The 22,466-nt window shown below is 53.1% G+C and overlaps 1 protein-coding gene across 2 annotated transcripts in view; it reads right to left on the bottom strand.

The window, feature by feature from the left end:
- The window catches only part of ATP2A3 (ATPase sarcoplasmic/endoplasmic reticulum Ca2+ transporting 3), a 47,327-nt gene extending 26,140 nt beyond the window's left edge, over nt 1-21,187 (bottom strand). Inside the window, exons 1-6 of one of the 2 annotated variants that reach the window (XM_054084755.1) lie at nt 20,965-21,187; nt 4,655-4,672; nt 4,144-4,226; nt 3,776-3,880; nt 2,910-3,048; nt 16-96 (exon numbers count right to left, since the gene is read on the bottom strand). In XM_054084755.1, the coding sequence (XP_053940730.1) occupies nt 16-96; nt 2,910-3,048; nt 3,776-3,880; nt 4,144-4,226; nt 4,655-4,672; nt 20,965-21,082 (544 nt within the window). In that variant the 5' untranslated portion in view covers nt 21,083-21,187. The remainder of the gene's footprint in view (nt 1-15; nt 97-2,909; nt 3,049-3,775; nt 3,881-4,143; nt 4,227-4,654; nt 4,673-20,964) is intronic. The other variant, XM_009560183.2, reaches the window with a different exon arrangement.
- Nucleotides 21,188-22,466: the final 1,279 nt, after the last annotated feature.

Raw genomic sequence — 22,466 nt, 5'->3', positions numbered from 1 at the left:
CATGCCTGCACCCACCTGTGAGGATGGACTGGTCGACCCGCAGCGTGGTGGACCGGATTTCGATGATCCGAATGTCTGCTGGCACCTTGTCGCCAACTACAAGGGCAAGAGCAGAGCATCACAAACAGCAAGCACCTGCATCCCTCCTCCGGCGAGCAGCCAGGAGGGCAGGTATCTTTCCTCTTCTTTTTGGAGTGGAGCCACTGCAGTCAGAAGTGCTCACGCTCCCCAGGGCAGCGAGTATCACATCCCAGCCCCTGACCCCGGCGTGACTCTGCCTGCTGCCCTGCATCGCCTGCCCCATCAGGTCCCTGTCTCTCCTCCTCCCTGCAAAACCCCCACAGCATCCCCATCTTGCCTCTCCCCTGAAAAAAAACCCCAAAACATCTCCATTTCGGAGCAGCCCAAGCTTCTTAACTCTGTTTCAGAGAGACCTTTCGCGGCCAAGACAAACAGCTGTCCAGGGTCTCCTGGCACGGCGGTTACAAGTGAAAGCCCCATCAAACTGACAGCCACTGATCGCTGCCCATCGAGGCACGTATGCTTCCTTAAAAAAAAAAAAAAACCCATTTAAAGCTGCTTTTCCACTTGGGTTTCTTCCTCCCAGCTCTTCCTCCCGCTCCCTTATCGGCTGGACGCAACTGTGCTCCAGCACTTCGGAAATATTGAGGCAGAAAGAGCGCTGGCTCACAGAGCCTTACATCACGTTACACAACACCACCGGCTTGGCCGCTAACAAGCGTCTCAAATCCCAGACTTTAACGAGCTCTTCCTCCCGGGGCTCGTAAACCACCACCAACCCTCCCTCCACACCCCGAGAGCAGAAGGAGGGGGGCTGGCACCCCTCCACCGCTCAGCCATTTCTTCCAGCTCCAGATGCGAGCGCTCTTGGACGCGGTGTGCAACATCTGCCGTCCGACCAGACCTGCTCCGCTCCCCATCACGCCTGGTTTTGGGGGGCTGGGGAGGGGGACAAAGCTCAAGGACCTCTCCAAGTGCTTCCCTTGGACTTGGCAGCTGCTCAAGGGAGCCGGAACGCCTTAAAGGGAGGAAAAAGCTCCTCTTTCCCCCTGGGAAAGGCAGGGAGGGTTTGCAAACATTAGCTCAACGTGCAGCTGACAAAATCTGCTGCCAGCATCTAGAGCCAGCGCCAAGCCCCAGAGCCATGGGGGTGGCATCACGCAAGGGCAGATGCTGCAATAGCATCGCGGAGGCTCACAGGGCACAGGGCAGACGCCATACAGACCTGGCAGCTGCTCTCAGCTGGCTGTTAAACAAGCACCGGTCACCCGAGCACTGCAAGTCTCCCCTGTGCCAAGAGCCAAGGGAAAGAGAGGAAAACAGGAGGGGACACTGCCCGAGCAAAGCGCAGCAGGCGGGTGGTGCAGTATCTGACAGAGCTCCCTGGGCAATGCCCTGCCCGGGCTTTCTGAGCAAGGCAGAAAGCTGCCACTGCAGCTGAATTCCATCAAAAAGCTCCCGCACCAGGACTCGCCTCGACTGCCTCATTACAACAGGGCAAAAATGAGCTGGGGTTAAACACCTGCCAACCTGCAGCTTGCAGCCACCGCTCCCCTCTTGCCTTAGAGCAGCAGGTTTCCTGCTCCCTGCTGCCTAATTTATTGCATTTGCAGCTGCAAACAGAAGCCTGTCCCTCCTGCCTGTGCTGTCCCTGCCAGCCCCAGGATGTCACCAGGATGCCCACTGCACGTTCCAAACCATTGCTCCCACTGCACTTCCCAGACAGCTTCCTCACCGCTTGCTATATGACCTCCTGCACCCACAACTCACTAAGGATTTGCAAACCCATCCAGAGGAGAGCTCAGCTCATTCCCTCCCAGTCCTGATGCCGATTGTGCCATTAAAAAGTCACATTCGGCCACTGACGGGCAGGCAGCAAGCGCTTGATTTGAGGAAAGGTGAGAAGTTAATTAATTAATAAGTGATTTAATTAAAGGGCAGGTCAGCAGCTGGAGTGCATTGCTGGAGCTGGCTTTGGAGCACGGCCAGCTCGCCCAGCTGAGGACCTGGCTGATGCTCCTCTGCTTGATCCACCCCCCCGCATGATTTTTATGTTCATCTTCCAGCTGAAGCCCAACTGGAAGACATAAATAACGGCGAGCTGGCTGGGCGCAGGCGGGATTGCAGCATGTTTCCACTCGCAGGGCCACGAGGAGGAAAGGAGAGGATTAGTTTTGTGGCTCTCAGGGTTTCAGGCATCGTTTAACAAACAAACAAAATGGGATAAACGAAATGCATCCTCTTTAACTCTGGTGGGGTGGGCAGGAGAACCCCAGGCTTCCTTCACTGCACGCAACACCCTGCCAGAAGGGCTGGGGGGGGACATCCCGAGCAGGGAGGCGAAAGCACCCTGCAGCTGGTCCCCTCTGGCTCTCGCCATCCCTAAATGACAAAGCCCAGTTACCAGGGAAGCCCGGGCACACGGGCAGCACCAGCACCGCTGGCTGCAGCACTGAGCCCCTGTGCTCACAGCAGCGCTCGCCTGGCACTGCCGGCACAGCACCCACACCTCGTCTGGGGGATGTGCGTGGGAGAGCTGCTTCCAGGGAGAGGGAGCTTTGGCAGAGAATTAAATGTTCTTTCAGAAAACAGGGAAACCCTCCCAAGACACTAAACCTGTGCCAGAAATACACATCCTTTTCAGCTGTTCTCTACCGCCCTACGCTCAGGGTGAAGCCTCCATGGGGTGAGGAGCCCCAGCTTTCACTCAAATCATTTCACTTCCCTGGATTTGAAAAGAGAAAGCAAGATCTCAAGTGTGCAGACCCGAAGGGACTGGGCAGCCGTGCCTCCCACCACCAGGACCACGGGGTGCCCATCACCGAAGCCCCTCTGGCCAGCACCAACCCCCCCAACCCACCCCACACCCTGGGGTGATGGCACCTTACCTGCTACCTCCACGATGTCCCCAGGGACGATGTCCCGGGCGCGTATCCGCTGCACCCCACTGCGGTCAGCACGGATCACCTTCCCCATCTCAGGCTCATACTCCTTCAGGGCTTCGATGGCACTCTCAGCGTTTCTCTCCTGCACACAAAGGAGGAGCAGAGCTGGTGGTGGTGGGGCTGCTCATGCCAGGAGGCTCTTTCCCAACTCGCTGCGAAGACTGAAGCACCCAAACCCCAGCCCTGACTTCAGTGCCCATTTGCCCCATGCACGGGCAAGCACTGAGTCTCCCTCAGCTGCTCTGAAATGGTCCCTGCTGGCTTAAATCTCACCAGCTCCCGGACACTGCATGGACCTCTGGGCTTGATGTTCTCATTCCTGGTTTGGGAAGCAGCATCTCCTACCTAGATGTGTTTTTCCCCATCCAGCAGCCTCACCTCAGATCAAGCTACAGATAAATATATGGCCTTAAAGTGAATGTATGCAAGAAGAGGAGCATCACTGGTTGAGGAGTTTGCTCATCCCACAGGAGGGATGCAGCAAGGTAAGGCACAGCAGCCACTCTGCCTTTCTGGTGGACAGAGTGAAAAGCTTCTCTTGGAAAACACATTTGGCCATGACCAGGAGAGAACTTGGATGGCCAAAGAAGTGCAAGATCCTAAAGTCCAAGAAAGACTGAAGGAACAAGCCAGGAGGCAGTCAACAACTGAGCACCTGCGCTGGTGGCACGGGGCAGCATGGCCAACACGAAAATTGAACCTTTGAGAAATTGGTTTCCAATGGCAAGAAGCAACCAGACCTTCAAGAGAAGCATCTCAACCATGTGCAACAGAGACCGATTGGGCAGGTGGAGAGAGGTGCAACTTACCTGCCACACGCCCACCACAGCGTTGGCAATCAGGATCATGATAATGACAATGGGCTCCACGAATGCCGTTGTGGTCTCCTCTCCTTCTTCAAACCATGCCAGGATCTAGTGGCAAGAGAAGAGAAGGACCACAATACGGTTGAAACCACAAGAGCGACACACTGAGAGCACCACACCGGCAGCTCCAGCGGCAGTCTCATCTTTTAAGTCCATACAACAATAATGTCACTGTCCCCTAGAAAACCACTGCATGGCTGCTACATCTCCTTCGTCCAACACACCCCTTCCTCTGTCTCCTTTGCTATCTGGCTGCCACCCAGGTCTGTATGTTCCCTGCAAGGTGCCCACCCTAAGCCTGGGGTACTTACGAACGACAGAAAAGCTGCCATCAAAAGGATGCGGACGAGGAGATCTTCAAACTGCTCCAGCACCAACTCCCAGAGGGACTTTCCTGGGGGGAAAAATGAAGTCAAGCACAGTCAGTACTCAATAAAAGCCCAAAAGACAGGTAATTGAGACCACTGAGCCCACCGAGACCAACAGGACCCCACCCCCTGCAGGCAGCAGAGCCACTCCAGTGCCTGTCGGCGTGAGGACATCCAGCACTGCAGTGGGGGACCGTTCTCTCTAGTGTTAAACACCTTCATTCCTGGTATTGGCCTGGTTTCCCTAGGTCTGTTTTTAACTATAGAAACCAAATCCTCTGGGATTCACAGCTCAGCAGCTCTGCCATCCCAGGGAAGCCCCGCTCTCAGCCTCGCTTTCTCTGAGACTAAAACCAAGAAGGAAAGACCACAAAGACTCACCCCTCCTCGTCCCCAGCACTCCCCACCCACACTCAACACACATTCCCACCCTCTCCTCCAGCCCATGACTTACCTTCTTCTGCAGGGAGCTCTGTGGGGTTCCATCGACAGCCCAACGAGCGCGACAGTAAAAAGATCATAAAAATGAAAAGATTAATTAGTGATTTGAGGCACAGACCAGCAATCCCTTCCCTTATGCCCAAGAAGCCCATTCAGTAGCCCAGAAAGCAACTTGTTCTGCACCTCTTCCAGTACTGAAAAGGGCTCTGGGAAAGCTGGGAGGGGGCTCTGGATCAGGGAGCGCACGGATAGGTCGAGGGGGAAGAGGAGCTGGAGAAGCCAAAGCTGGAATGATGCCCTTCAGGAGGGCTGTACTGATGGCTCAAAGGCATCGCACAGTGTGGCAGACAGCAAGGTACCAGCACCGAGGTGACATGGGCAGAGAACCTACTGCCTCCATCCTTTGGTGGAGGATGGGACCCAACACGAAACCCCAACCCTAAACCTCCCAGCAGGGAAAAAAATCAGGCAGAAACCTCCCAAAGAGCTGTCCCAAAGCCTGCGCTGCCTGCCACCCTCTTCTGTGCCCCACGGGGGATCATAAAACAAGATGCTCCTCCATCTCCTTGTGCTTCTGGGAGGGAATAAGGCATCAGCTGAAGTTCAAGAGGAACCAGACCCAGGCAGACTTGCTTGATGCCTCATCGCTGGACCAAAGCTGAGGCATCTCTGAGCACCCCCAGCGTGGAGCCCTGAGCGAGAGCAGGAAGCGAAACCGGGCAGCCTGTTTTCCATCATCTCTTTCCATTCAGAGAAATGAAAAAAAAAAACCAAAAAACCAAACCCAAACCCACCCGTCTCTGCATAAACCCGTGAAAACAAGAAGCCTCGATGTGTTTACGCTTCAAGTGGCACCAGTTCCTCGGTGTTCACAGACACTTACTACCAGGTTTTCGAACCCTCCCTCCTAGCTAAGGCTGCTCCAACCCCAGCCATGGCGAGGAGCGGACAGACCAGTACCTAACGCCTGTAATTATTCTTATAGCAAAGAAAATATCAACTTGGAGCAGCTTCAACATTTCGAATCACTCTGCAGAGCATGTCAGAAGGGAAGTTGCTCTTCTCCCTTTTGCAGCCGGCTCCTCTCCACCCCCGGCTTCCTCTCCCCAGCCCCAAGAGCCACCAAAATTAAAAGTAGAAGAGATCTGCCGCTGCTATTTCCATCCAGGTTCCATTTTAAGGGTGCAAACGTGCGAGGTGAGAGGGCTGCGGGCAGGTGGGTGCCCCGAGGGAGGCGGCTGGGGCTGCCGCAGGTCTTGGCTCTGCTGGGGTGCCCCACGGTGACTTTCCAGCCCCCGGAGCCACCTGAAATGTCACAATCCTCTTAGTGCTCCTCCTGTATGGTGTTTGCACAAAGAGCTGCACCGATGCCGGTTGCAGAGCAACGACTTTGCATGAGCTCTTGATTAAAGCAAGAAAACGTGTTTCTGTGAACACAGGAGGAAACACGTGCAGGGGTCAGCCAGCCAAAATACCACCGGTGGCAGAATGACGCTGTGCCATTGCTGTCACCGAACTCCAAATATTAGCAACGCATCTTCCAGATTAAAAAACAATTTTGAGCATCCTGAGAACCAAGCACCTCCCCCGCAGTCAGCAAGTCTTTCCCCCACCCTTCATGGGGCAGCTCAGAGCCCATTTTGCACCAAACACCAGAAGAAAAAGGGGAGAAAGACCCAAGCTCTCCGTTACTGCCAGAAGACAAATGCAATAACACCACCAAGGGCAGAAAGCGATAATCACTGCTCAAAGCGTCCCCAAATGGAGCTGCCAACTCACACCATAAACTTTCAGCTTCCCGAGCGGAGAGTCCCAGTGCAGGACCCGCAACACGCAGATGTGTATCCGCAATTCCTCTGCTCCTGCTCTTCTGCATTGTGGCTTTGGAGAGCAGAGCCAACAAAGAAGATACCAAAACAGGCAATGGGTGCCTCAATGTCACAGGACCATTCCCACCAGCAGAAGAGTATGACAGCCCAGAGGAGAGCAAGCAGAGAGCCCAACTCCACCAACCAACGGGGCTTTGCCTTGCAGAGGCGCAAAACACAGCCAAGCTCCAGGACTGCTCAGGATTTGCAACTTGCTCCGAGCTTGTCACATCACAACTTCTTTCCTCCTGTTTCACACGGTGACTGTGGCCCGAGTTGGGCTGCAAAATATCGATACGAGATGCTAAAAGAGCCTGGTCCCCCCGGGCAGATGTGGGGCTGGCGCTGGGCTATTTTAGCCAGAGGTTGATTTCCAGCTCCTGCCAACTCAAACAGGGCTGGCAGCCCGCAGGCTGGTGCCTGCAGCATGGCAGGGCACGGTAATCAGGTGATGAAAAGGTAAATAAACACGGGTGCCACCCATGAGTGAGGCGGTGAGGGCACGGGCTGCCACCCCAGGGGCTCTGCGACAGCCTTTGTGTCCCCAAGGAGACCCTGCCCTGCTTCCTGGGCCAAAGCAAACAAATTAAACGCAACAGGGTGGTGTTGGGGTCACTTTAAAGAAATGTTTGAGCTTCTCCTGCTGTAACAGGATCAAAAAAAATCGCTGGAGTAGCACAGCCCTAAGGCAGCTGGCGTTTATCCATCGTGCATTGAGGTATCGCATCCCATGCTTTTGGGGAAACTGAGGCACCAGGAGACACTCTACCAGGTCATTGCATGGCAAAGCAAACCCTGCTGCGTGCTCAGACCCAGCAGGCAACCCACAACAACAAACATCTTGCAGGGTGAACGCTGAAATAACTCGTTTTCCCCACCATTTCAGGAGCTTCCCTAGGATAAAATCAGATTTCTTTTATGGGCAACACTTCTGCCACCAAGTGATGTGGGCGAGACAATGGCACACGGGGGATAATGGTGAGCACCACACCTGGGCAGATCTCTGCTCCAAATCGCTTCCCTCAAGCCATACTGCTGTCACAAACTCATCTTTTTTTTTCCCCTGCCTTTGATTTCTTTTTCCATAGGCGGGGAAGGGGAAACGTATGAGCAAAACAAAGGACACATCCGATTCCCAGGCTTTGCCAACAGGCAGAAAAATGGCCCAAGAAAGCAGTGAAAAGAGTAAGACAAACCCTAAAATATCCTCAGCTGGGAGAGCAGCATCCCTCTGATGACATAAAGCAGGAACGCCAGCAGGGCTGTTCTGGGATCCTTCCACCATCCTGCACGACACCAGGCAGAATAAACTGTTATTGTAACTGGCTGCCTTTCCCAGGACTGGCTGCGCTGGAAGGATCCCATCGCGGAGGGACGTCTGCTCCGCTTCATCTCTGGTGACATCTGGCACCGCCGTGCAGCCCCGGCGCTCTGCAAAACTGCACCACGGGAAGGGCTTTGCCAGCTCGGTTTAACACAAACACCCATCATCTGCTTGGTTGGAAAAGACCTCTACGATCATCAAGTCGAACCATCAACACATACCAACACGTCTACTACAGCAGCAAAGCTGCCCATCACCTTGCGTGGTCACACGGCAGTCGCAGAAGTGTCAAAAAACAGCATCTACAAACTAAGCCCAAGTGGTTTAGGGTTACCTGGGATGACCAACACTCAAAGCCTAACGATGCCAACGCTATTTGATGTCTACAGAAGACAAAGCATAATTATCTACATGCCTTAGCTGTGTATTAATTAAATTAACCCACACGGCTTCGCTTTGATGTGCAGTTTCACACCATTGCATCCCTGGAAGACCGTCCTGCATCCTGCTCAGGCTCTGAACACGCATCGGGATGGGACACAACTCCACTTGGGAAGAGTAGGACCTTCAAGGCGCCGCTAAAGGGACTTTCCAAGATTGCTTCAGCTTCTTCAGAACAAGCCAGGCTTCAGCCGAGGCACCACCCTCTGCCTGGCTGGAGGGAAGCAGCATCTCGGCATGCCACGTGCTGCACCGGCGTGGGGAGCTTTGCACCACAGCCCCTCCATCCTCCCCCAGAAGCTGGTCCCAAACCCCTGGGTGCTTTTCCTCCCGTGTCTTCCCCTCGTGAGCGAAGGCGGTGGTGGCCCTGGGTGTGCCGTGGGTGGGGGAAGCAGCTCTGGCTTCTGGCATCTTATTTGCTTACCGCTTCGCAGCTGCTTTTTCCTGCACACCGGCTGAGGTTTGGTTACGCTGGCTGCGCGTGACGGTCGCTCGCTGGGGGCTGCTCCAAAAGACGGCAGGAACAGAAAAGCAACGACATACAACACTCCGTTCCACAGCAAACACTGGCTGCTGGCTGTTTCTGTAACCCCCCCGGCTCTCGTCCCTGTTCGAGTCTGGCCCCGTGCTTTGCGAAAGCCCAGCGCCCTCCCGGCTACAGCCCCAAAAAGAAGCAAATTTGGGGCTAGAGGAAGTGTTGGGGATGACGGCAGCCTGGGGTGAGCAAGGGCTGCTGAGGCAGCACATGAGAACGGTTAGGAGAGGTGTAAGGACCAGAAATGTCCTTGCTGTTTTCCAGGCGATGCTTTTAGGTTGAAATAATCCAACCTGTTTTCTGGCTGGCACCCAGACACTCTAAACGGCTCACCCGGAGCAATCTACTGTGCTAAAGTGAGAAACAAATAATTTCTTTGTCAATAACCCACCTTTTTTAATGCTATGGGAAAAAAAGGGGAGAAGTTTTTGCCCCCAGATGAAGCCACCAGGCAAGCTAGCAGCTCTGGTGCCCACATGGCATCTGCAAGAACAAAGTCTTGGTCATCGTGATCCAGTGGGAGGTGCACCATGGAGGTGCAGTTCCACTCCATGGCAGGGAGTGGAACTGGATGGGCTTTAAGGTCCTTTCCAACCCAAACCAATCTGTGATTCTATGCAATTTAGGCGGAAAACGCCAGGGAAATCAGGCTGCAAACAGTGGCCTCCTGCTCCGTCTGCGTCCCCAGCAGCACCCGCTGCAGGTCCTCGGGCTCGTTTGGGGAGTAGGAGGGAGCACGGCAGAGGAAACCCACAGCTCCAGCCTGGGATGGATTCTTTGAGCAAACTAAATGCAGCGGATTGTTCCCTCCTGCACCAACGCAGTGGAAAGAATTTCCAGCTCGGTCTCCTGCGCGGAAAAGCTAAAAACCTGCATTTAAATAGTAACAGGTTTGAAAAAAAATCTCAAAAAAAAATCCCCAAAAAACCAAAACTGGGCAGGAGCTTGAATAAAATAAAGCTGAGGTTGGGTTTTTTACCTTCTTAACTCTGCTTTGAGCAGAGTTCCATCACCTCAGGAGCCCCAGAGGGGGGTCGCTCCACAGCACTCATGGCACAGCACAGCAATGAATTTGCGTTGCCACTTTTTTTGCTCAGCATCCTGCACGTGACAGGTTTTGATTTGAATTGCAACTGGTGTGACCCCAGCTCCTGGGACACCTGGAAGAGCTGGGAAATGGGGGTCTACAAGATAAACCCCCACAAAAACACAGCCTCTAACAGCCAAGTTGGTTAAGAAAGGAGAAAAAGAACTACAAGATATTGCTTTTAAACCCAAACAGCATCTTCTCCCCTTCTGTGCCAAGAGGAGGAAGCTGCTCTTTCTCTCTGCTACAAAACCGGACATTTCCAGAGATATTTCAATTTTAACAGCTATTTTAATCAATCACCTGTAGATAAGCCACAGTGTCTGAGCTGGTCCATGTATTCATGGATCAGGAAAACCTGAACTTTGCAGACTGGGTTGGAAGGAGACTCTGCCCCAAGCTTGGGGTTGAAAGGAGCCGAACCCACCCTCAAAGTGCAGAGGTCTGGAAGGGTGGGTTTAGGGGTTGAAGGGGGTTTCCACTTGTTTATTTTCTGAAGGAAATGCCTCCTCCATGGCAAACCTTCATGAACTTCAGTAGTTTGGATATCACATTTCAATCCATCTCCCATAAAGAAAATCAGGCTGATAGAACGCGGCCAGTCTAGTGTGTCCTCCGACCCCACATGGGCACCAAGGAGCTGCCTTTCAACTCAATTATCTCCAACTGAGATGATTATGATTAATTATTTTAGCAGCATTTCTTGCCCCAGCTGACCTGGCTCCCCACCCCACTCGTTTTTTCTGGTGTCTGTTCTCAGAGCATGGTCTATTTTCAGCAACCCTCTTGGATGGTTTTTCACGGAAAATGAAGTCGACACTGCCCTGAGTTTAGATTATATCAGAAGAAAAAAATTCCTGTAGGATAGAAAAGATCTCTTCTTCTGGATGGGAAAAAAAAAAAGGGGCGAGTTGGACAATTAATACTTTTCATGGATGAACTCTCTGGGGATCACACATCTCTGTATGATGGAATCAGTTCCCTTCTTGGAATGAGATCATAGAATGGTTTGGGTTGGGAGGGACCTTAAAGATCATCCAGTTCCCCCATGACGGGCAGAGGAACACCTCCCACCGGATCAGGTTGCTCAAAGCCCCATCCGACCTGGCCTCGGACACCTCTTGAGATGCCCATGAAAACATGAGTCCTATCAAGGCTTTTACAATAATCTACTTCCAACCACGTAGAATATCTGCGTGTCTATAAAGATGAAATATTTTATATATATACACACATAGAGAGATACTTATACACATTTGTGTATAAGGATGAAATATTCCATACATATATGTATATATACATAGATATCTATCTACATTTCTGTCAAAAAGAGGTGCAAAAGGGAACTATAATTGGAATTGGGCTTTTATAGATAAGAGAGGAGCCCCTGAATAAGCCTGAGCCAGCACTGCAGAGCAGCCCCATCTCCTCCCAGGGCCCCCCTCCAGCAGGGAGCGGATCAGAATGCCGCGGCTGCTCTGACGGGGTCCCCATTTCCCTGCACCAACAGAGGGTCCCTGACCTCCATGGCACGCAAAAAAAGCCCAGAAACCCTGCAAAACCCCAAAGGATGTGATGCTCCAAGGGGAACCCTCTGCGGCAGCGGGAGCACAGGGGACACTGCTCCATCACTTCCCTTCTCCCAGCCCACACCGCTGAACCAGCCTTTTTTATTTCTGTTTTTTTCCACTCACTCCTCACATTTTCCCCATTTCAGACCTTCTGTTGGCTTGGAGGCAGCAGAATGGAAAAAGAAAGTGCAAACAGGCAGGAAAAGGGCCCGTTCAGGAGGGTTATCCCGACCCTGGCTGCTTGTCTCCCGGGGACGGGCACTGCCTGTGAGGCAAAATCCAGCTGAGATGACATTTTACAGGGAAAATCCCTGGGGATTTGGCCCTCGGCAGCTGCCAGAGGGGCCGGAGTCTGCTCAGCAGAGTTCCTCCTCGAGAATCTCTGCGCTTTCGCTCCCCGCGGCAAAGGAAGCAGAAGAGAATCTCCCCCACCCACGCGCCCCTCCCAAAAACCCAATTGATTTTTATCAGCAACAAATGCAAGAAAAACTGTTTCCAAAGCAGAAGACGACAAAACAAAATAAACCCCATATACTAGTGCAAATATAGCCCATACAAAACACGGCCCTTCAGAGGGCGGCTCTGCAAGGATTCCAGGGATTTTCTCCAGTAAGAGCTTAAATAAATAGCATTTTGGCCAACCCTTGTCTAGGGGAGCACAGACTGGCCACAGGGACTGGTCGCAGCGCCAGCTTTCCCAGTCAGCATCCCGGTGGCTTTGGGGACCACAGGGATGCGCTGGAAGTGGCCTCACCAGGATGGAGCAAAACCCATCACCACCAGAGTTGTCCCAGCACTGCATCCCCCACAGCCACCCGGACAAGGACACCTCACTCTTCGGTCCAAATTAACTCCACATCCCTTCCCCACCTCCTCGGACCACGGATTTAAAATACACAGACTGGTTAAATAGCAGGAAACACCCAAAGCAAAAAATACCGCGGACAGGAACCGAGGGGCACAGGGGACGTGCAAGAGCAAGAAGCGGATTTCCTCCTCAAGACATCGCACCTCTGATGCTGGCGGTGACCCTGCCGTGCGGCTGGGCCGGGCCACCAGCGCAGGGTCACTCAGCCTCGAGAGCTTTCATCCTTCAGACCCGCAGAGCCCGAGATGGGCTCGGACCTCTTAGCTCTTGCTAGAGTTAAAAAAAACATCTTTTGACTGCCTGTGTTTTGCTTCCTGTCCATACAGGGGTCTTTTTCCAAAGGTGTCCCATGGCGGCTTACAAACGTTGGGGAGAAAAAACAAAGATAGATAAGACTATCAGAATAGTTTGGGTTGGAAGGGACCTCAAAGCCCATCCAGTTCCACCCCCTGCCATGGGCAGGGACATCTCCCACTGGATCAGGGGCTCCAGGAACCATCCAACCTGGCCTGGAACACCTCCAGGGATGGATCAGCCACCACTGCTCTGGGCGACCTGGGCCAGGGCCTCCCCGCCCTCACAGCAAAACATTTCTTCCTAACATCTAACCTAAATCTACATATTTATATATTAAATATATAACATATATAATATATTAATATAATTGTATATTATATTATACTTTACACTATGCATCAACTATTACTCTTCACATATTTCTGTTTTTACATATAGCTCAAATGGGCTCATGTGAAGCACAGGCAACGAAGCCAGGACCTCTGTCGGCATATTCAGCGGGTTGCCTAACAGTTAAATTATAGGAGTTTTTTTTACAATAAGAGCGGAAACACCTGCATTTAGGGTTATTGCAAGTCTAGACTTCAAAAATAGGTACAAGCTTTCGGATTTCAGCTGCCGCGGGTCACTAAGAGACAGCATCACGTGCCCTGCAGAAGCCTGGGGACGCGTTGGACCGGGCAGCGCATGGGTCCAGACCCCATCCCGGGAAGCAGACGGGACTGCTACCAAACCACAGCCTGACCTTGGACTCACCACCTCTGCGGGTGAGAAAGAGAAAAGGCTTTTATAGAGTGATAACGAGCAGCCAAACCTCAAAAACTGAGAGGATTCCACACAAAAGGAAAATAAATACTGGGTTTAGACATGAGGTTAATTGCTAGCAAGGATTAATACAACTTCTCTTCAAAAGAGCAATGCTTTGGACTCCAATCCGACCCTCCTTTCACATTGGAAAAGACCCCTTAGCATTAATCGCACAAATCCAAGGAGGAATACTGAGTCTCCTGTCCCAGCGCTGCTCATCGCCACCTGCGCTGCGCGGTCAGTGCTCGGGCGCTGCAGCCCTGCCTGCGAGGGGTTAACCACCCACAGAGGAGCCTCTGGCGCACGCTCACGTCATGGAAATACTCAAGTAACCACAATTTTCTCTATTGGTTTTTGGCTTCGGTTCTTCAACATTTCTGCACTCCCAGCCCAGATCTCTGCTACCTGTTTTCCTGCGAGGTAATTGGTACAGACAGCGGCTCAACCCAGCAGTCGTTAATTTTTGTTTAATATAGGTTACTGTTATACTCTCTACCTCCAGCACCACCAGCACGGAGATATAAAAAAGGATTATGAGTCACAATACCGGTTTTTGAAAAAAAAAAAAAGCAACAAAAAAAAAAAAATCGGATGCACAATAATAAATGGGGGTGGGATGGAGGGTTGGTGCTTTTTGGGTATTCATCTTGCACCCTACACAGCTCGGTCCTGCTGCTGCCTGCTCACCCAGCGCACCCATAGTGGCAATGGGCCCCTCTCCATCCATCCCGCCTTCCCCAGTCCTCCCAGTCCTCCCAGTCTCGCCAGCATCAGCTGTGTCTCCTGCCCAAGCAGTAGAGTGAGCAGTAGAGGATGGGCTGCCTTCGTCGCCTTCACCCCAATTGAGATGCAACAGGAGGTCATCTCAGTTGGGGTGAAGGTCAAGCATGGGTCTGTGTGAGAATGAGAGGAATGGGAGAGGAAAAAGAAGGGAAAAAGTTAAAAAGAAAGAAAATATGAAAGCAAGGAGAAAAACCCATCCCTCTCCTGATAACCACAACTTGCCTTAATATTTGGATGGCACGCGGCTGCCCCATCCCTGGAGGGGTTCAAGGCCAGGTTGGATGGGGCTTGGAGCCCCTGATCCAGTGGGACGTGTTCCTGCCCATGGCAGGGGTGGGACTGGATGGGCTTCGAGGTCCCTTCCAACTCAAACCATTCTATGATGCTGTGATTCTATTTCCACCTGAGACCATGAGTGGCCCTTCTTGGAATTTGGGCTAGACCGGCTGGGTGAGAGGCACAGGGTGCAGCCACTCAACATCTGCTTCATGGCTTACAAAGAATAACCCCCCCAAAAAAACATTTTAAAGGGGCACCAGCATCCCAACCAACTCTGCAAATGCGGCGCGTAGGAGAAAAAGCAAAGCTGGCTCCTCTGGAGGTTTGGATATAGGGGAACAAAAACAAACCTCATTTTTCAGGACCATGAAAATGAAAGCATCTCAGGGTCATGGGCAGCCCTGCAAGGTTTACCACACCTTTTGATAACCAGTTTGGATTCTCCACCAGAAAATAACCATCAGCTGCTTTAGGTAGCCCACTTCACACCAGCAGCTGGAGTTTTGGGCACTCAGCACTACGGAGGTCCATGCCAGAAGTGTTCCCTGGGCTGTGGATGCACCAGGACAGACCAGACCCACGGGACAAGGGTGATTTAGCAGCAGCCAGGAGCCTCCTGCTTTCACACCATCCCTTTTTTCAAGGAGAGATCAAACGGAGAGTGAAAAGGCAGCGACTTGGATGCTTCTCAAAAATTAAAATTCTTCTTGGTAGGAAGAAAGCAAAAGCACCACCAGGCTGCACGCCGGAAAAATGCTTTGAAGGGGAGTTTTAAAGAGGAAAGAAAAACCTGACTCGCAACATAAATATCAATAGAGATTCACCCTGGGGGGCAGAGACCATAGAAACGTGCCTGGATAGCTTCAAATCAGACCTGGTGAAGAGAAAAGGCTTAAAACATGCAGAAAGCCCAACGGCACCAAAAAGGCAGCGAGCAGATGTGTAGCTACATGGTGATGGCAAGGACCACACCAGGCTGGCCAAAAACACTTGGCTAAAGTAGGGAGGTTATAACAGTCACCTGGAACACCGGGGAAGAGGATCAGCCTGGGGGAAGAGAGGGATTCTGCTGCTCACGGTGGGTTTGGAGGACCAGCTCCAGCCTCTTTGTGGAAACAGGCAGCATCCAGAGCGCATCCGACTACTCCTCAGCCAAGGGTTTGCAGCACCACCTTCGTCACCCCCAGTTTTAAACCCAGCAATGAAATAAAAATATTAAGAGAATCATAGAATCATGAATTAAAACCATTCATTAATGAAACAACACTTTCACCGCAGGGGAGGCCAACCGCAAGGGTACACACGAAATCTCCTCCCCACCAGCACAGCCCTTGCCTCTCCTCACCCTGGAAATTCTCCCTCCTTGGATCCCAAAGCAGTTTAAGAGCAGATATTGCTTTTTCCCCTGAACATTGCTCTTTATAAACAATTTTTTTTATGGATGATCCAGTGGGAGGTGTCCCTGCTCATGGCAGGGGGGAACTGGATTGGCTTTGAGGTCCCTTCCGACCCAAACCATCCCATGATTCTATGAAAGCAGTTACCCTCAGGCCACCGCGGGGATGAAAAACCCAAGTTTCCTCTTGCCCAATTAGGGAAATTTTGTGTAGTTTCTCCCCAAATTTGAAAGCGCTCACAAGGTTCCAATGCCTCAGCATTTCTCCTGAGGGAAAGGATTTAGAGGAGAAAAAAAAAGAAACCCTGTAGCATGTTTATGAATCAGACTGTTCAGCGTGTGTTTCGGGGGTGGAAAAAGGTGGGCGATGTGCAGAGGAACAGAGAGCAGAGTTAGATGAGTCAGAAAACGCTGCTTTTCTTCTCCTTCTCAGCACCTCAAATATTTCAGTGTGAAATAGGAATTTTTATTTCTGGGGTTTGGGTTTTTTTTTCTTGTCAAGAGAGGGTTGGAGCGTAACCTTGGCTGGTTAGCAACGGCCGGCAGCAAAGCTGGAGTTAAGTGATGCGCTGCAATTAGAGCGGTTACTGGATGTAGATACACGCACACGTGTGCCACTGTATGTGGATAAACACACATGTGTGTGCCGATGGAGGCGTATTCCCATACACACGCACGTGCCAGTGGATTATGTATACACACACACAGAGTTCTGGGTAAAGGCTGGGAAAAGGATGGAAATAAGTAATTTAGTAGGGGTTTTTTTTTGCTGCTGCTCCTAGGAAAGCAGGGGCTTGGATGCGTGCTCACACTGAAGAGCGTAAAGCTCTGTGTGAATGAGGCTCAGTGAGTTTTGGGAGATCGTCAATACATCACAAACTGCATTTGGGCTTGGGGACATCTCCTCCTCCTCCTCATACCCCAGCAGGCTCGGGAACACACATGGAAAAACACATACAATGGCTCTGAGATCCTGAAATAAAACTTATGGAGATGCGGAGAGGCAGGTTATAAAAGAAAAGCCAATTTACTCATGGTTTTGAGTTTAGCCAGTGCTGAAGCTGGCTTGAATAACACTTAGAAGGTCTGAAGAGCATCGGCATCACAGTGGGGAGCAGCCCCAGGAGCAATGCGGGGAAAGGGAGGGGACAGGCAGGGTGCAATCCCGCCTGGCAGCATTTCCAACCCCAGAAAGCAGCAGAGTTTTCGCTTTGGACTCAGAGAGATGGAACACAAGGAGAGATAAACGCCCCTATGCTGCAAACAGCCGAGCACTTGACTCCGCTGACATTCACAGTCCATTTAGGTTACCGATGAAGCAAATAAAATTATGCATATGCATTAACGCCGGCAATATCCTGCCTGAAATGTATGCTCATTTACACATGGAAATCCATTTTAGAGGAGCGAAATCAGAGCTATATTTAAAACAGAAAGTCACTTGACTGTCCGCTGGGCAACTCCCGTTTACATCTGTCATTCCTTGGCAAAAATGAAATTATTTCAGGGCAAATTGTGCCTCTGGTTTTAAATTTAGAAAGAAAAACGTTTGCCCCCCTGTATCCTCCTGCTCAGTTCATTCTATCATAAGAAATGTGCACTTTTAATATATTAATTATTATTTTTTTTAAGTGTTGTGGTCTAAAAGCAACCTGTGGAGCTCGGAGCTGGCGGGTGGGAGGGAGCACCCGCCCGGCACACACGAAGCATCCAAACACTTCTTGAGTTACTGTTGGCTTTGGAGGTTCAAGAGCCTTTTGAGAATCGCCACAGTGAGACCTAACCATTCTGCGGCTTCAGTTTCCCTTCTCCAGTTTCCCTGGCAAATGAAACATCCATACTGACAGCACCACTGACAAATCCGCAACGAGAACACAAGCTCTTCCTAACGGAGAAATATCTTCTTCCAGCCCAGTAATCTATATTGCACTGCCTGGCTGCCAAGCCGCGAATCGGAGATATTAAATAATCAGTATGGCTCTCTGTTTCCTCCTGCAAACGTAAATACGAGCAGTGGGATGGAAAAAAAGCAATTTTAGGCTCCAAAAGAATACCCTTCTCAAAAAAAAAAAAAAAAGCATTTATTTTTAATATAGAACACGCCAATGGCCACTGCTTCACACTTAACGTCGGCGCTCATTGCAGCTCGTGTTTTATAAACGCATCCCTACCGTAAAAAAAAAAGCAGACGGCGGCTCGCTAAGAGCATCGGGGAGGCAGTTTGTAAGGAAGATGATGTATTTTAGATTGTGATTCACAACCACACCGGCAGTTTGATTTCAAGGTTAGAAGGAAATGAATGAATGCAAGACAGGAGGGTGCGAAAATGAAAGGAGCTGGAGCTGCGGGGCTGCTCTGCGCTTCAAGCCACGCAAGATTTGAGTTTTCTTCCCCTTCTGTGTGAGCTCAAGCAAGCCACCCAGCTGCCTCGCGCTTCCGTCGTGCTAAATTAAAATGCAATTGAATACAGCCCATCTCCAAGCCCTGCACCCTGGCACAAGCCCAGCTCACCACCCCACGCTGCTCCCTGCACAGCAGCTCTCCCGAACAGGGCACCCAAGGGTTCCCTCGCGCAGTCGGGGACATCGGCTCCTGCTGCCTCAACACAACATGCAAGCTCTCAGCATGCTGGAAAGAAGAATGTTTGCTTAACATCGAGGCTTTAAACCCAACAAACCACACCGGGTCCCATTCTGCACGATTCTAAGCTGTCTGTATCTCATCCGCATCGCAACAGAGATAAAAATACTGCACAAAAATCACCAAAATTCACAATTCTCCAAGCTTTTCAATCACGTTTTGCCTGATGACGGCACTGCCCACGTTACAGCGCTGCGCACATTGCTGTGAGCTGCACTGTACAGGAGATACGGAGCTCTGCTTTGAAGGCAAAGCCAGGGGATGTCCCAAAATCGGACGCTCTTGGGACTCAACAGCCTGCAAAGAACCCAACACCGCACTGCATGGGAAGCAAAACTGGAGAGAGAGGGGCGAGCACAGAGCCCTTGCTTGAAAGATGGGGGAGGAAGAAGTGAAAAAAATAAGACAACAAACTAATTGCCACCGCTGACCCTTTGCTTTGCACCTACGTCATACGTTCGAGCTCCCTTTTCCAAGGCAGAGAGCCTAGTGCCACCAAGCAGCCAACGTGCCTGACTCAGCGGCGATGATTCACTTGGGCAAACAGGAGGATAAAGCCAGCGCGAGCCCTGCGACGGCAATGCCCATAGGTGACACGGTGCCACACGGCACAGCCCCTCATCCCAAACTCCTCAGGGGAGCAAGGGATGGCGCAGAAATGCTGGAAGCAATTACACCTTGAAGCTTACACCTCCAGGTGACCCTGCTGGAGCAGGTAGGTTGGATCAGATGATCTCCAGAGGTCACTTCCAACCCCTACCATTCTGGTTCTGTGTGATATCGGATCAATCAGGTGTTCGTTAAGGATGTGTTCTGCATTCAGCCCCCAAAGCAGAGGGATCACACCCCTCCCGGCTGACCAGACAGGTCCCCAGCTGCCCTCCTCCAAAGTCACATCAGACAAGGGCAGGGGTGATGCTCCACTGCTTACGCCTTGCGTAGAATTCTCCATAGCAATTGCTCCCAAGCCAGCTCTGACCACAGCGACACAGGGAACGGAGCAGAAGCTGCCCGGTACCAGGAGCGCCAGCGGGAAGGAGGGTCCCGGGCACAGCCCAGCACAAGGGACTGCTGCTCACAGGGTTTGTCTGGAGGAGGCACAGCCCTCTGATCCCACATAACACACCTAATCCCAGTGAATAAAGATGCAGATTGCAATCCCACCAGCATCTAGTGAGGCTTTCCTTAGCCTCATCCATGAGGAGCGAGTGAAAAGCAGATACAAGCAGCACCAGGAAAGAGTTTATACAGTTTGCTCCTTGCATATCTTCGAGGAAAGGACTTGCTGCTCCAAAGCACAGGAGAAAACACCCTAAACCCCTCGTGTACACACCTAATGACCTACCAGCACCCCAGCCTGAACCAGCCAAAGCCCCGCTCACCCGGTTCCTGCACCTGAGCCCACTCAGGGGTTTGCTGAGCGCTTACAAACACCAGTTCAGCCCCGTTATCAAACCCAAGAGGATGCCCAGCGGGTCCTTGCCCAGGCCAGGGTGACACACGGCAATGCTGGCACCTATCCTGCCCCCCATCTCCCCTTGCACCCCTTCCTCCTCCCCCTCAGCCCCCCCCCCCACCAGATTTGGGGGTTCCCTCTTTCACCCGCAGACAACGGGGAGCCTTCCCCCCCTCCTCCCTGGCACCTCTCCTCGCTATCAGTCACCACAGCAATTAACACCCCCGCTAATTGCCGGTGCGCCCGGCCGCCCCTGCCTGGCTAATTAACCCTAATGGAAGCCGGCAGATGGCTCCTGATCAACAGGTGCCCTTCGGCTGCTCCGCCACCCGGGGCTGAGCACAGGGATGCTCGGGGGGTCCCGGTACCCGGCGGAGGGGCCAAGAACCGGTCCCTGTCCCGGGGCCGCTTCCCGTTCCCGGTGCTGGCAGGGAAGGTCCAGAAACCGGTTCTTGACCCGGTTGGGAGCGGGACCCGGTGCCGGCAGGGAGGGTCCCGGGTCCCGGTCCCGGTGCAGTGGGTCCCATTCCCGCATCCCGTTCCTGCTGGGGATGGTCCCGGTGCAGAGGGTCCCGTTCCCGGGTCCCGTTCCCGGTGCAGAGGGTCCCGTTCCAGGGTCCCGTTCCCTGTTCCCGTTCCCCATGCGGGGAGAGTCCCCGTCCCCAGTGCCGAGGGTCTCATTCCCGGTTCCCGTTCCCGGTGCCGAGGGTCCCGTTCCCGGTTCCCGTCCCCAGTGCAGAGGGTCCCGTTCCCGGTGCGGGGAGAGTCCCCGTTCCCGGTGCAGAGGGTCCCATTCCCGCATCCCGTTACCGGTGGGGAGGGTCCCTGTGCAAAGGGTCCCATTCCCGGTCCCGCCGGTGGGTCTCCCCGGTGCGATGCCAGTGCCCCCGTTCCCCACCCCCCTTACCGGGATGCCGGTGCCCCGTTTCCCCCTCTCCCTTCCCCGGGATGCCGGTACGCCCCGCTCTCACCATTGGGTCCGTATTTGTCCCGGCTGCGGCGAACCTGCTCGGGGCTGAGCCCGCAGCTCTCGCTGACCCCGAAGCGGCGCAGCACGTCGAGCACCGGCAGGCTGTGCGCCGCCTCCATGCCCCGCCGGGGATGCTCAGCCCCGGGCAGACCCTGCGGGTTCGTTCCGCGCCGCTCACACCTCTCCGCCCGCCCGGCACCGCCTCCTCCCCGGCACCGCCCCCAGCGGGGCACCCCGGGACCGGGGAGAAGGAGGAGGGGGGGGGTTGGGGGGGGGGGGTGTCCCGGTGATGCCCCCCACGAGCCTCTTGCCCCTCCCCTGTGCCTCTTTCCCCGCCCTTTATCATCGTTTCGGTAATTATTCCCGAAAGGCTCGGGGGGAGGCGGCACTGGGGATGCTGTCGGTACCGGAGGTGGCGGGGGGGGGCTCTGCCGGGCGATGCCAGCGGCAGGACAGGGGCACAAAGGGCAGTTCCGCCTGGATACAGAACTTCAGAGGGTTGAGGCACCTCTGAGGACAGGCTGGGAGAGTTGGGGTTGTCCAGCTTGGAGAAGAGAAGGTTCCAGAGAGACCTTAGAGCAGCTTCCGATGGTGAAAGAGGCTCCGGAAAGCTGGGGAGGGGCTCTGGATCAGGGAGGGCAGGGACAGGGTGAGGAGGGGGTGTTCAGCTTGAGATGAGGTCTTAGGCAGAAATGTTTCACTGTGAGGGTGGGGAGGCCCTGGCCCAGGTTGCCCAGAGCAGTGGTGGTTCCCCCATCCCTGGAGGGGTTCCAGGCCAGGTTGGATGGGGCTTGGAGCCCCTGATCCAGTGGGAGGTGTCCCTGCTTTAGAATCACAGAATCATTAAGGTTAGAAAAGACCTCCAACTCATCCAAGCGTCAGCCCAACACCACCACACCAGCTAAGCCAAGTCCCAAAGTGCCTCATCTACACACTTCTTGAGCACCACCGGGGATGGGGACTCCACCGCTGCCCTGGGCGGCCTCTTCCAGTCCTTCACCACTCTTTCAGTAAAGAAATGTTTCCTAATACGCAGTCTGAACCTTCCCTTGGCACAACTTGGCAAAACAAGGGCTGCACGGTGCCATCCATGACCCCTCTATGCAGCCAGAGCCTGGCCCGGTGCTTGGCATGCCCCCGTTCTGCTCCTTCCACCCTGTGGGAAGCAGAGCAACTTCACATCCGCGGACCTCTGTGGGATCAGGGGCAGTGCCTGGTGGTAGCAGGAGCCCTGGAATTAGGGATCACTGCTTGGCACTTGTTAAAACCACCACCATCCCCATCGATGCACCGTATCCGGAGAGAAGCAGCTGTGCTGCACCGCCTTCAGCTTTTGAAATGTCAAATGTAAAATGTCACTGCGAGGAGACGCAAGAAGGAACGACAGTGCCTCGCACGCGGTAAAACCTGAGCATCAGCCTCACGGTGTGTGTCCTCAACATCCCAGAGCACCACAATTCACACCGCTTAGTGCTTCTCTTCCCCACGGCGACAGACGGAGCG

This window comes from Cuculus canorus, chromosome 20, assembly GCF_017976375.1.
Source record: "Cuculus canorus isolate bCucCan1 chromosome 20, bCucCan1.pri, whole genome shotgun sequence".
Classification (NCBI taxonomy): Eukaryota; Metazoa; Chordata; class Aves; order Cuculiformes; family Cuculidae; genus Cuculus; species Cuculus canorus.
Note: the sequence above shows the minus strand (reverse complement) of the source record. Positions and strands in the feature narration are given on the sequence as shown.